This window comes from Talpa europaea (genome assembly GCF_964194135.1).
Source record: "Talpa europaea genome assembly, chromosome: 12".
Lineage (NCBI taxonomy): Eukaryota > Metazoa > Chordata > Mammalia > Eulipotyphla > Talpidae > Talpa > Talpa europaea.
In genome coordinates this window covers 61,957,979-61,972,986 of record NC_140079.1, presented here as the reverse complement: position 1 = coordinate 61,972,986, position 15,008 = coordinate 61,957,979, and the positions used below count along the sequence as shown (strand labels likewise).

At 47.0% G+C, this 15,008-nt stretch overlaps 1 protein-coding gene across 1 annotated transcript; it reads right to left on the bottom strand.

The window, feature by feature from the left end:
- Positions 1-297: 297 nt before the first annotated feature.
- On the bottom strand, positions 298-14,705 carry MYOC (myocilin; the record flags this gene model as incomplete). The annotated part of the gene is made up of 3 exons (XM_084249480.1): positions 298-1,079; positions 2,792-2,914; positions 14,144-14,705. 3 exons carry the CDS (start codon positions 14,703-14,705, stop codon positions 298-300), a joined length of 1,467 nt encoding a protein of 488 aa, XP_084105606.1.
- Positions 14,706-15,008: the final 303 nt, after the last annotated feature.

The window sequence follows — 15,008 nt, the reverse complement described above, 5'->3', positions numbered from 1 at the left end:
TTCATACAGAAACTACTACACATTCAATGCTTTTTGCCTCAGATTACCAGAAAGCAAACTTCTTTGGTTAAAAGTCCCTTTAAGAGCCAACAGAAGAAAGTGATATTATAATGTGAAGTTGTCTAAATCCCAAGATTGCTACTCCTGTCCCAGGTGCCAGTGCACATTCTTCTGCGTAAATGCAAGCTTGGCGAGCAGAGAAAAGCTGCATGGGTTTGGCTGGCTGGCTCTCTGCTCCAGAGCTCTGCACATCCTCTCTTTCTGCCTGTCCTGACAAAGCTTGGTGACTTGTCACATCTATGAGAGCCTAATGTCATAGGTGACCATGTTGAAGTTGTCCCAGGCAAAGAGCTTCTTCTCCAGAGGGTTGTAGTCAACCATGCTGCTGTACTTGTAGCGGTTCTTGAACTGGATATTCAGGGTCTTGCTGCTCCTCGTGCTCATGTTGTACGCAAAATTGATGGCAGCATCAGGTGACGAGTAGCTGCTGACTGTGTACAAGGTGCCACAGATGATGAAGGCGTTGGCAACTGACAGCTTACGGATGTTTGTCTCCCATGTTTGTTCAAGTTCCAGATTCTCTGGGTTCAGTTTGGAGAGGACAATAGCACCTTTGGCCTCCTCCGTGCTATAGATGACCCAGAGGCCTGTCTCATCCACAGCCAGGTCAATATCTGTGTAGCCTCCCCAGGAATAGGGGAACTGTCCATGGTATCCAGCTCCAGGGATTTCTTTCTTAGCCTTCACAGACTCTGAGATCAACTCATATCTGATCACAACTCTGGACTCTGCCCCCTGGAAGTAGAGACTTCCCTGGTAGACCACAGCACCAGTGCTTTCCAGGGGCTGAGGGAGCACATGAACCTTGGAAGGGAAGCCCTGCAAAAACTGGCTGATGAGGCTGTACTCAAAAACCTGGCGGATGTCAGTGCCCACAGTGTCAATTCTCCATGTGGTCTCCGGGGTATAGGGTGAGGTGGGTTTGGGGTCTCGCATCCACACCCCATACTTGCCTGAGATGGTTTCAGCTGTCCTTAGAGTGACGGGCTCTCCAACCCACATGAGTTCTCCACATCCTGCTGAATTAAACAAACAAAAAGCACTTACCCATCATCTTTCCATGACGGGGAAGCATGTCAGAGCCAGCAAAAGCAAGAACCCCATTTGGGTTTAAGTCTGGCGTTTGCCACCTACTGGCTGGGTGACTTTCAGCAAGTTACTTAGCTCTGTAAGCCTCAGTTTCTCATTCATAAAGGGAGCAATAATCATGGTTGAAGTACTAGGGTCATTGTTAGTTTTAGATGTTAAAATGCTTAACATAGAGTAAATGCCCAGAGAATGTCACATTATATGAATTGAACTTCTACTCAGCATCAGTTGTAAAGATGAAGGCTTCACAGAAGTTTCAAATTGTATTTGTAATATTGGACTAAAAGCAGGTCAGGATTTCTTTGGTGTCCATTATATTACTCTTTGGCTTTTATGTCTGATTTTCTTTATTATTTTAAAAAATGAAATAGGGCTTCCCTGATGGCATAGGGGTTAATTCTCAGCTCTATCACTGCTAAGGCCTGAGATTGATCCCTGGCCAGGGAAGTGACCCACATGGCACAGCAGACCTCTCCTGACTCACCTGCCACTACCCTTAGCAGTGCATTTCAGTCAGTCTCCTGTTCTGCTCCCCACTCTGTTTCTGGTGAACCCTCTCACCCCCACACCTCTGGCCTATACCCAGTTCTGCTATATATAAATAATAAATGTATCTTTAAAAAATAAATGAATAAAAATAAAAAAAGAAGTAGAAAAATCAAGTCATAATCATAATTTCTATTAAAAAAACAAAGTTTCTCAAGTCCTAACATTTGGGTCATATATTCCAGGCATCAACTTCATGTAATAAAACCCGAATATACTTTTTTAAAAAAAATAATAAAGTGATGATTAAAAACAGTTTTAGCTAAATCATAAGAAATCTCTGTACTTGAATGGGCCCCTTATAGAAAATGGAAATTGTTTACTGTTCATATCAGAGAATATGTGAATATTCCATAACTCCCATCCCAGGCATGCCTGTCTGTGTGAGAAATAATTATCAACACTGTGGATAGTCACAGTTTCTGAAAACCAGTACTTTTCCTAAATTCTTAGGTTTCCTAAGTTCCCAAAGTTCAGAAAAATGTCTTTAGGAGCAGACTGTGCTGAGATGGAGCGTGCAAAGGACCTAATGAAAAATTTTCAGGTGTAATTAATTCTATGTGACAATCGAGTAGGTGAGATGCAATTGCCACTGGAGTGACATGGGTTGGAATGCTCAGGTTCACTTATACTTAGATGTTTTTCTATCCTTGGTTTTCAAATTCACAGATTCAACTGCAAGTATCCGTTGGTTAAATTCACAGATGTAGAACCCAGGGATACAGAGGGTTGACTCTGAGTTATTATACAGGGGGGTTTGACTAGAAGGTGGGGTTTGGGTCTTTAACCCAGGCATTTTTCAAGGGTCAGCCACACTTCTCTCATCTCTCTCCCTGGCAGCCCAGCTGCATCCCAACTGCAGTGAGAAGATGCAGGGTTTTGCTCAGGAAGAACTGACTTCTGCTGGCATCCCCTGGAAAGGGAGCAGAAAGGGGTTCTGTTCCTCTATTCCTTCCCGGCCTCTGCTCCCAAGGAAGTTACTTGCCCACTCCCCTCTGCCCACACATACCTCCCTCCTGGGAGGGCTGTGGTCAGAACACAGAACTAGATACATAAAAACCTAGTAGAAAAGAAAAGAAGGTTAACTTCATACCACCAGCTCCCTCTTTACTCCCAAGCTGGCCAGGTGAACTCTCCTTCAAGAATCGGGAAGCAGGAACCTCAGTTAACTCTGATTTCAGTTCTTGAAAGTCCAAGTTCTCCAAATTCCATTTAGAAACTATTGAAAGAAAGAGACAAAATCATACTGTGGTGGAAAATGTCCCAACGACTATATTGAAGGTAGCATGTAAATGGAGTTCCAAGGATAAGCTGTTTGAGATTTGCCTTAATAAATGGCTGAGTGGCGGAGCGGGAGGGAAACAAAACAAGCTTGGACTGTGGTGGCAACATTCAGAGCTGGGTGACAGGTGCCTTGGACTTCACGCTGTTGTGATTTTGCAAATATTTGAAAATTTTCATAATAAATAGCTCAAATAATAAATAACACAACAATAAGCCTAGAACAGGTGTAATTCATTCTAGGTGACAACCTATGTAACAAGGTATTCAAAATAAAATAAGAGAAATAATTTCCACTAAAGGGTGGATTGACAAGCAGGTGAGGTGTGTGCTTCAGCAATCTTGGGAAGGTTTTTAGCATCTGGGGTGCTAAAAATCAGTAATTCCCTATATGACTGCAGTGTAAACCCTGCCGATTAACTTTTTTTTTTTTTAAAGATTTTATTTTGTGTAGAAAAACTTGGGTATAGGCCAAAGATGTGGGGATGAGAGGATTCACCAGAGACAGAGTGAGGAGATCTGCTGAAATATACTGCTAAGGGGGGCAGTGGGTGAGGCAGGACAGGTCTCCTGCGCCATGTGGGTTTGCTCTTTTGCCGGGATTGGAACACAGGCCTAGGGTTGATAGTGCTGAGACTTAACCCCTGGGCCTCCAGGGAGGCCCCTGCCAGTTAACTTTATGGTTTGTAATGCAAGTGGCTGAATTCAAAGATGACTCAAAGAAAAACAATGCCAGCCACAGGACTGACTGCTTCCTCCCCCCACCTGAGCTTCCTTCATTTTACAGATCCTGCCTAATTTAGATAACTGGTCCATTGAGACTGACATCTTTTTCCTTCTTTTGTCTCTCTTCCATCTTTATCATTTAAATTCATGAATAAAAACAAACCCAACATTCCTGTCAGCCCCAAGAAAAGGAGGACTCCACACCTGTGAGCTTGCTACCTGTGACATTACTGTGGCCCAGGTGTGCCCTGTAATTCCCAGGGCGTAGATGTCATTGAACTTTACTTTTTCAAAGTTTCATTGCTGTGGGGCATCTTACAATCATAGTAAGAACCCCAACAGCTAGCAGGCCCAGGTGTGTTATTAGTGTAAAAGGGGGAATTGTCTATGGAAAACTCACCTGGCCCAGGTGAATCATCTCCTTGTGGTCAGCAGCACCTGCCCCTGCCCTGCCGGCCTCCCTCCCACACAAGTGAAGCAGAAGTTCACAGTGTGGCAGTGTAACAGTGCGTCCATAGTAAGGAGGGTTCCAGCTTCCCTGTCCCACCCAAGGAAGGGTGGAACTGAGCATCAAGGAGAAGCTAGGGCCCACTGGGGAGGAAGGGAAGAGGAAGAAGAAGGGGGTGACCTGGGGGAGGCACATGGAGGGTTAACTTGTGAGGAGCTTGCTTCTCGGCTTTGGAGACATGGAAGGAGACAAAAGAGACAGAGATATGGGAGAGAGACTCGTGGAGAGGCTGACAATGGCAGCCTTTGTCTTGGCTCATATTTTGATTTTACTCTTTTCCTTCCAGACTTGCCTGGTCCTTTCTGCCCCTTTCTCATGGGTCCACAGCGGCAGGTGCCTTAGACTTGTGGCAAGATTTTGGGCCTCAGTGGTCCTGCTTTGGGTCAACCCTGTTTGGCTGGGCATTTACCCACAAAGGGATGGGTGTTTCATGGGGAAATTATTTTAGCTATATTTCTCTTCTCTCTATGGCACACTAATTGTCTTGAAGTTCTTTTTTTTTTTTAAAGATTTATTTTTATTTTATATAAGAGCCAGGGTACAGTCCAGATGCGCAGGAGGGTAAGAGGATTCACCAGAGACAGAGTGGGGAACAGAACAGGCAGACAGACTGAAAGCACTGCTGAGGGGAGCAGCGGGCGAAACAGGAGAGGTCTGCTCGCCATGTGGGTTGCTCTGAGGCCTGCGGGATTCCACTCTGCACTGTGGAGGCTGCAGACAGCTTCAAAGCACTGCACTCAACCACCTGCGCCACCAGGGAGGCCCTGAAGTTCTTTTCTGTTGAAGGTCTTATGCACTAGAGCATACTTTATCTTCATGTGGTGAATGGCAGAACCCATTTAGAGCAGGCAGGGTCCCCAAGTACCCCTCATTCTGCCTACTAACAGCACTCCTGGCAGGGCAACTTCTCACAATCAGGTCAGCAAGCACATTCCCTGAGTTGAGCTATTTCATATTCGTTTGTCCCTTTTCTTAGACCATGGCAGATGACTTCTTCAGTCATCTTTGTGCTTAACAATTCTCAGAATAGGACCTGGTGGTGCAAGGGGTTAAGTCTCAGCACTATGAAGCTATCCATAGCCACTGTGGCCTGAGTTCAATCCCCAGCCAGGGAGGTAACCTACACGGCGCAGCAGACCTCTCCAGTCTCACCTGCTGCTCCCCTCAGCAGTGTATTTCAGTCAGTCTGCCTGTTCTGCTCCCTGCTCTGTCTCTGGTGGATCCTCTCACAACCCCGCACCTCTGGCCTGTACCTCAGCTCTGTATGCATAAATAAATAAATCTTTAAAAAACAAAACAAAACAATTCTCAGAATATAGGAGCTGGTTTCGGGCAATGTAAAGTGAGAGAGAAATAGTGGTTGGCAGCTATACAGAATGTCTGGAGTGTTTGCTCAAACCTCCCTGCCCCCCAGCTGCCTGCCTGACTCTCTGACCCTTTGAGCCACCCTGACTCCTTTCTCTGTGACTTTGTTCTGTCAATGTGACTGGAGTGGCCACATAATTTAGTAACTTACTGGGGAAAGATACATATTGAGAAAAATAGAGACATTTGCAAGTCAGCAAGGAGAAATTTTTTTTTTTAAAGATTTATTTATTTATTTATACAAGCACTGGGTACAGTCAGAAGCGCGGGAGGGTGAGAGAATTCACCAGAGCCAGAGCAGGGAGCAGAGCAGGCAGAAGGACCGAAGTACACTGCTGAGGGGAGCAGCGGGCGGCAGGAGAGGTCTGCGCGCCATGTGGGACCCTCCTCTGGTGGCCGGGGAGCAGCCGGGGATCAAACTGGTGCTGCAAAGGCTGCGGGCAGCTTCGCAACCCCGCGCTCAACCACTGCGCCACCGGGCAGGCCCGAGAAATTTTTTTAAAGCATCACCCTTTGGGACCTCCCCGGTGGCCAAGGTGTTAAGTCTCAGCACTATCCCTTCTTTGGCCTGACTTCAATCCCCGGCCAGGGAGCTACCCACATGGTGCAGCAGACCTCTCCTGCCTCACCCGCTGCTCCCCTCAGCAGTGTATTTCAGTAAATCTGCCTGTTCTGTTCCCCGCTCTGTCTCTAATGAATCCTCTCACCCCCACACACCTCTGGCCTGCACCCCACCATTCTACACAAAAATAAATAAAATCTTAAAAAATAAATAAAGTAGCACCCTTTGTAGCAGCGGAGAGAATAAAAGTGGGGGGGCCCCAACAGCCATTTTCACAGTGGCTTCCTTTAAGACAGCTAAATCACTGGCACCAAAATACTGAAAAGCAGCTTATTGGAGAAAAAGAGATGATTAATGGCTATTTATAACCCTTTTCCACCTTTCAAAGCATTTTCATAGAAATTATTACATGATCTCACAAGTATTAGAGAAATGGAATGCGTGGTCGAGGACGGCAGGCGGCACCGAATGTGGTTTGGTTACTGGCAACACTTAGGTGATTCCTGTGAGCCCGGTGTTGTACCAGGTGCTTGCTGTCATTACCTCCGTCCCACATAACCGTTCTGAAAGGGAACGTTATTGTCTTCATTTTGCAAAACAGAAAACTGAGGCTCAGAGAAGCTAGGTAGCTTGCCTGAGGGCACCCGGTGAGTTGTTTGCCAAGGCCACAGCCTCAGAGACCCTTTCCACCCTGTTGGCTGGAGGCGTGCCTCAAGGCTCTCTGCAAAACAAGGCATTTCTTCTTCAAAATAAGCATTGTTAACCTTTCCCAGTAGAGGGCACTGGAGTGTCGGTGTGGGTGGAAGACTATCTGGTGTGTCCTGAGGGAGGGAGTGGGGTTGGTGACATGAGTGTCACCAGCTCAACACCTGACTCCTCAGTGATTCTTTCCAGCAGCCACAGCCATAAACAGCCCACAGCTTTCTCATCACAGAATCTGAGTCCCTGTTCAGGGCCCTCCAGCTCTGCCCTGACTAAACTGAGCTTACGCCACAGGTGACTGGTCACTCAGGAGGGGACCAAGCCAGCTGTGGTCTGGGCAAATAGGCCACTTCTGCTACTGATGGGCTGAACCCTAGCTCATTCAAACCCTTCAGCCCTAGGGCACCCTGTAGAGTTTGCTTTTATGTCATAGTTGCTCTTTGATTCCAGTTCATCATCCTTTATATTAAAAGTCCTGGCTTAACCTGCTGTGGGTTTTCAGTTTCCTGATTAGGCCCAGACTACTGCTGGGAGTGGGGAGTGGGAGGGCCCTGCAGGAGCCTGGGAGATGCTGGGAGGTTGCAGTCCTGGAGCTGAGGTCAGATTCCAGCCTGCAGAGCAGCACTCAGCTCCCAGTTGAGGCGCACAAAGGGCCTCATCCTTCATTACTCTTTCCTCCTCCATTGCCCAGGAAGAGGGTGTACAGATATCTGGCTGGGGCCAGTTCCTTTCCTGGTTCCATCAAGACCCTCAGGGCTCTAACAGGGCCTTTCTGTCTGTCTCTTCCTCTCTCTCTCATCACTCTTTGCAGGAACCACGCCTCATGTGCTTTCTTTGGAGTAAACAGGAACCATAATAAAACATAATGTCATGGAGTGGCTTCCAGAATGACTTCAAGGCCAGTTCTGAATTGGCAGGTGTGATGACTGGATTGCAGTCCCCTTGGCTCCTGCTTGGGGTGTCAGCCAGGAACATCTGGCAATTGTCAGACACCCTGGGCAGAGTTGTCTCACATAAAGAACCAAGGACTGAAGGATTGATGCCCCTGGGAATGGATGCAAGATCTCAAAACAGGGACACAGTTGAGTGAAGGGGCCTGGACTATTTCCTACTTCAGTCCTGCCAGGTGCCAACTCTGTGACTTTGGGCAGGTTACCCAACCTCTCTGAGCCTTGGTAGTCTTAAGTCAATATGTGAAATGGACCTCAGTGAAGATGTGTCAAAACTAAAATTTCTATACCTCTACCATATGATCCAGCAATTACATTCTGAGGTATCTACCCAAGGAAAACAAAATCACTGATTTGAAGGGACATATGCATCCCTATGTGCATTGCAGCACTATTTGCAATAGCCACAGTATGGAAATAACCTAAATGCCCAATGACAGAGGAGTGGACTAAGATGTGGTATATATGTGTGTGTGTATGTATGTATGCATGTGTATATGTGTGTATATATACACATGCATACATACATACACACACACACATATACACACACAGTAGAATGCTACTCAGCTATAAAAAAAGATGAACTTTTATCATTTGTGACAACATGGATGGAACTGGAACGGATTATGCTAAGTGACTTAAGTCAGAAGGAAAAAGACAACTACCAGATGATTTCAGTCATATGTGGAATATAGAGAAAAAAAACCAAGGGAACAGACAAAACTAAGCCAAAACAAACCCTAGAAATATGACTGCAGAATTGAGGCTACTAGAGAGGGATAATAAGGGGTGAGGGAAAGCGGGGGCGGGGGCGGGGGAGGTAGGAACAAAGTGGGGAGGGGCCCCATAGATTAGGGCAAAGGACTGTGGGTGCTTTGATGATGGGGGTGGTGTGGTAACATATATCTGAGGAGGTGTGAACCTGTTCCCCTAAGTCATACACAGTGTTGTAAACCAAAAGCATCTCAAGAAAAAAAGAAAATTTCTCTAGGCTGTTTAGAGATCACTTGCATTTCATTCTGAATGGAAGAAAAACAAAGAGGTTATGGAAATGTGAAGAACTATACTGTATCAGACAATTAAAAATTTTAAGGGATTTTATGTTATTTACTTTTATTAACATTCAGTCCTTTTATGGTTGAAAAATTCTGGATATTTTGTGCATGCTCTGCCCTATCTCCCTTATCTCTCTGCTTTTTTTTAAAAAGATTTATTTATTTATTTATACAAGCACTGGGTACAGTCAGAGGCGCCGGAGGGTGAGAGAATTCATCAGAGCCAGAGCGGGGAACAGAACAGGCAGACTGACGAAGTACACTGCTGAGGGGAGCAGGGGGCAACAGGAGAGGTCTGCGCGCCATGTGGGACCCTTGCCCAGTTGTTGGGGATTGAACTGGTGCTGCAGAGGCTGCAGGCAGCCTCGCAACCGAGCACTCAACCGCTGTGCCACCGGGGAGGCCCATCTCTCTGTTTTATAGACTCACATTCTAGAGAGTTTAATATAGAAACCAAATTTATTAACTTGATTGCATATATTATTGCATATTTACATATATATGTTATATTGTAATGCTTTTTGTAGTTGTTTTCTATCAATGCCCAAAAAGTTAGGTCAATATTAAATAATATATTTTTCTTTTTTTTTTTTTTAAAGCAGGTCACTCTTTTTTTAAAAGATTTATTTATTAATTTTATACAAGCACTGGGTACAGTCAGAAGTGCAGGAGGGTGAGAGAGTTCACCAGAGCCAGAGTGGGGAACAGAACAGGCAGACTGACAAAATACACTGCTGAGGGGAGCAGCGGGCACGGCAGGAGAGGTCTGTTGTGCCATGCGGGACCCTCGCCGGTGGCCAGGGATCGAACTGGTGCTGCAGAGACTGTGGGCAGCTTCCGCAGCCCAGCGCTGAACCTGCGCCACCAGGGGAGTCCCCAGGTCACTTTTTAAAAAAGATTTATTTATGCATTTTATGATACAAGAACTGGGGTACAGGCCAGAGGTGCAGGGGCTGAGAGGATTCACCAGAGACAGAGTGGGGAGCAGAACAGGCGAATTTACTGAAATACACTGCTGAGGGGAGCAGCCGGTGAGACAGGAGAGGTCTTCTGCACCATGTGGGTAGCTCCCTAGCCAGCTGAGGATCAAACTGATGCTGTAGAGGCTGCCGATAGCTTCATAGGTTGCATCTTAACCCCTTGCACCACCAGGGAGGCCCTACGTGTACTTTTAAATCACACACACACATATAAATGAGTGATTTCTGTAATTCTAAGGAGATTTTGGGACAATTACATGACAAAGAAACAATTACATGACAAAGAAATTGTCATGTAGCTGTCATGGGAGCTGAGTGCTGCTCAGCACACAGGAATCTGACCTCAGCTCCAGGACTGCAACCTCCCAGCATCTCCCAGGCTCCTGCAGGGCCCTTCCACTCCCCACTCCCAGCAGCAGTCTGGGCCTAATCAGGAAACTGAAAACCCACAGCAGGTTAAGCCGGGACTTTTAATATAAAGGATGATGAACTGGAATCAAAGAGCAACTATGAGATAAAAGCAAACTCTACAAAGATTTTGGGACAATTACATGACAAAGAAAGAGGTGACAATTTAAATTGTAAGAATTATTAAGTGGAACAAGGCAGGATCCACCTTCCCAGACTTTCTTTGGTTCAGTAAACCCTCACTGAACCCCTTGCCCCCTAAACCTCGGTCACTGGCACCTCTACATAAAGGTATAGCTACACTTAGACCTGCTCCAAAAAACTGCTTTGCCTTCCAATCTGGGACCTCAAAGCAGCTCTTTTCCTTCCAAGCATTTCTTTCCCTGAGGTTCAGGCATGCCTTGTCTGCCATTTATCTCTAGGCTGTATAAATCAGGAATTGCCACAGGACCTGCAGGTCACAGAAACTCAGATGGAGAGGCAGGCAGTGTCTCATCCTGGTTCTGCCACTCCCTGGGGAGGTGACCACCGACCAGCTGAGTAACCTCCTTGGGTCTCAGTTTTCACATCGGCAAAGATGAGCTTACTAGACCTTTCTCCAGCGCTACATTCTTATAGTAACTTGATTACCAACTCATGAAAAAACCCCACTACTTGGGAGCTTCCCTAGTGGTGTAGGATTAAGTCTCAGTGCTATCACTACTGTGGCCTGAGTATGATCCCTAGCCAGGAAGGTGACCCACAGAGGGTGCAGAAGACCCCTCTGGTCTCACCTGCTCCCCTTAGCAGTGTATTTCAGAGGATCTGCCTGTTCCTCTCCCCGCTCTGTCTCTTGTCAGTCCTCTCACCCCCCCATACCTCTGGCCTGCACCCCAGTTCTTACATGCATTTAAAAAAACCTACTTGGGAGGAACTCCCAAGTTTAGACTTAATTCTAATGGGCCTAATGGGATGTTGTCCTTATTTCAAAAATGGAGCAGCTGGAAAGGCCAAAAAGAAATATGAAATTAGAGAACACATTTCCTAAATCCCCAATGACTTGTTAAATGACCACAAGATGATTAAAAAACAAGACATTCTTCCTATTTTCTCACAAACACACAGAGGTTTGTTGAGTAACTTCATTCAGCTAACAGTCTTTGTCTTCAAAGACTCAATCAAGTTCAACAAGTCTCAGCTCAATCCCCCAGCAACCGTGTAACCCGGGCCCTTGACCTCTCTGAGGTCAAGGCCCTGACTGTCTAAGTACCTCACTGTCCTTCGTTGTAAAATATAGAATTCATCTCTTCCATTCTTTAGTCATATAGGATTTTTAAAAATCCCTTATAAAATATATATCCTTTATATTATATTTGAATAAAAATTGTTCTTTACAGTAGGAATTTTCATTGCCAAGTCAGAGGAAAGAAAAAAAAAATCAGAGGAAAGAAACCAAGGCACAGGTTAAATGGCCTGCCCAGGGTCACACCAAAGCAGTGGTTCTTGGGGGTTTTGACCTCAATTTATGCAGATCTTGCCTTTTATGTAGAAAGATTTTTAGAAAATTTCCCCCCATAATTTAAGTAGAAGATTTTCAAACCAATAGAAAAGTTAAAAGAATAGTTCAACAACCTCCTGTTACTGTTCATATAGATTCTTCAGTTGTTAATATTTTGCACAGAGGTTGAGCTCTGGGCTGCGAAGCTGCCCGCAGCCTCTGCAGCACCGGTTCGATCCCCGGCCGCCGCTGGGCAAGGGTCCCACATGGTGCGCAGACCTCTCCTGCCGCCCGCTGCTCTCCTCAGCAGTGTACTTCGGTCCTTCTGCCTGCTCTGCTCCCCGCTCTGGCTCTGGTGAATTCTCTCACCCTCCCGCACTTCTGACTGTACCCAGTGCTTGTAAAAATAAATAAAATCTTTAAAAAAAATTTTTTTTGACACATTTCTTTTAATGTCCTCTTACTCGGTGTTTAGTTTTTTCTGAGGCATCTGAAACACAGCGCAGATGCACGGATGCCTCACTCCTCAGGACTTGAGCACGAGTCTCCACAGAACAGGGATATTTTTCATTACCACAATACCACATTTCTTCCCAAAAAGTGAGCATTCAGGGCCTCCCTGGTGGCAAAGGGTTAAAGACAGCACTTTCAAGCTACTGCCAGCCACTGCAGCACGAGTTCAATCACCGGCAGCCAGGGAGGTGACCCACATGGCGCAGCAGACCTCTCCTGTCTCGCCCGCTGCTCCCCTCAGCAGTGTATTTCAGTCAGTCTGCCTGTTCTGTTCCCCACTCTGTCTCTGGTGAATCCTCTCACCCCCCACACCTCTGGCTTACACCCCAGTTCTTGCATGCATAAATAAAAATCTTTTTTTAAAAAAAGAAAAATCAGAAAAAACAAACCAAAAAAATGAGCATTCATCCAAGAACATAATCTAATAAGCAGTCATATTCAAATTTCCTTGTGACCCCAAGCCTGTCCCTTGTAGCTTCTGCCCCCTGTGTCTGCCCCCATGTAGGAGCCAAGTCAGGTCACGTACTACAGGTTGGCTACCATGTCTCTGTAGTCTCCTTTAAACTAAAACAAACCCTCTTCCCATCTTTTTTTTATGAATTTATCTTACATCACTGTTAGTGTTTTGGAAGTAGAGGCTCTCCCCCCTCAGGTATAGTCACCTTAGTCCCCCCCGCCCCGCCACCAAAACACCCATAGGCCTCCACCATAGTGCACTATGCTCTTCCCACTCTGTCCTCGCCCACCCATTCCTCTCCCCTCCTGGATGCCTCGGATCTACTGTCAACTTTCCCTTTTTTTAAAAATTTTATTTATTTTGCATAGAAGAACTAGAGTATAGGTCAGAGGTGTGGAAGGGTGAGAGGATTCACCAGAGACAGAGCGGGGAGCAGAACAGGCAGATCTGCTGATATACATTGCTGAGGAGAGCAACGGGCAAGACAGGAGAGGTCTGCTGTGCCATGTGGATATCTCCCCAGCCAGGGATCAAACTCAGGCCATAGGAGTGATAGCGCTGAGACTTAACCCCTAGGCCACTAGGGAGGCCCTGTATGGTCAGCTTTCAAGGGTTGGTTTTGAAGTTTGTCTTTGACCCTTTGTTTGGTGTTTCTATATTCCAACATAATACCCTCCACCTTTTTTCTTTTTCTTGATGTTCTGCTAATTATCCCTCAGCTGGATTCACTTGCTTGTTTCCTTGTTGTTGGAAAATGTATTAAACAGTGAATATTTGGGAGCACAACTCTCACAAAAAGTGACACAACTAATCCTCCCAACTAACGGGGAGCGTGTGCCCTCTCCCTCACCCACACTCAGGGGCTCCCCTTCAAGCAGGGGCCGGAGGAACAGAAGAGCATCCCAGTTAGCAAATAACACCTCCCAGAGGTTCCTGGGGTCTCCAAGCGGGGGATCCTGTGTTGGACAGAGAATCAGACAACTCCCAGAGCAACATGCTATACAAAGTGACAGGGGACGCCGCTTCTTTATTGTGTCAGGCAAGGACATCTTTGAACAAAGCACCCACCACCTTTCATCATTTCATAAATCTGTTGTTATTTTATAAACAGGTCATTTTAACAGCAAAAGGAGGGAATCAGAATCTCAGGACAAATACTCTAAAAAGGATAGTTTTTCAAAAGGACAGTCTGCTCATATGTAGACCAGCCCACCAGGTCCTCTGAATTCTCATTGGCTATGGACTTCTGTCACAGGTAGGCACAAGAACTTGGTACCACTAGCCAGACAGAACTATCTGGAGCTAAATTACTGGTAAGATCTGCAGGGGATGACTTTGCCCTTGTACTAGATGTGGTCTCTGGGGAAAAGGAGAGGGCAGGAGGCCCAGCCTGGCTCAGGTAAAAGGCCACTGTGAGCCATGTCACCTTCTGGACCAGGGGTCCTGCACCCATGTTCTTACCTTCCCTGGAGCCTGGTGGCACGTCCAGAGAGATGCTCCCAGCCTGAGGACACTGGCCCCTTCTTAGCATTTCCACCTCCTGGCTGCTGCTTTCCAGCCTCCTGGCCAGGACCTCGTTCTCTGCCCCCAGTCTCCTGGTCTCTTCCTCCAGAGCTGACTTGTCGCGGAGGAGCTGGCTGTAGGCTGTCTCCAGCTCCCTGGTCTGGGATTCCAGCTGATCTCTTTCCCTGCTCAGAGAGCCCAGCTCCCCCTGCAGCCCCTCTTGGGTTGTCAAGACCTCGGCAGCCTGGTTCAAAGTCAGCCGGTGCAGGAGGCCCTCCAGGGAGCTAAGCCGGGCCCGGGTGGCCTCCAGGTCTGCATGTTGGGCTCTGCTGTCCCTCTGCAGGTCCTGGATGGCTGACATGGCCAGGCCCTGGTCAGGGCAGCTGGACTCGTTGGGGCTGGCCACGGTGAAGGTGTACTGGCATCGGCCACTCCGGTCATTGGCCTTCCGGAGCTGGGCTGTCCTGGCCCCCAACCCCCAGGCCAGACAGGCCAGTAGCAGCAGCTGGATGGCTGGCATCCTGAGTCTTCAGCTGTGGCACCACATGCAGAGCTTCAGCACAGGGGTGGGGGAGGTGGCCTCTGCGAAGCTCTTCTGTGCTGGGAGGTGTCTGGATGGTGACCTGGTTCATGTCGCAGCCCCACAGAGGTTTATATATACAGGGAGGCAGTCCTGCATGGAGCGAGAGAGAGGGGCCACGTGAGGGTGGGTGGGGCCCTGCACAGGGGGGTGCCTTCTCACTGCCAGCCAGACTCTTAGAAAATGACCTTTCAGAAATCTGTTTTGAATTTCTTAAAAAAAATTTCCACTTTACATACCCCA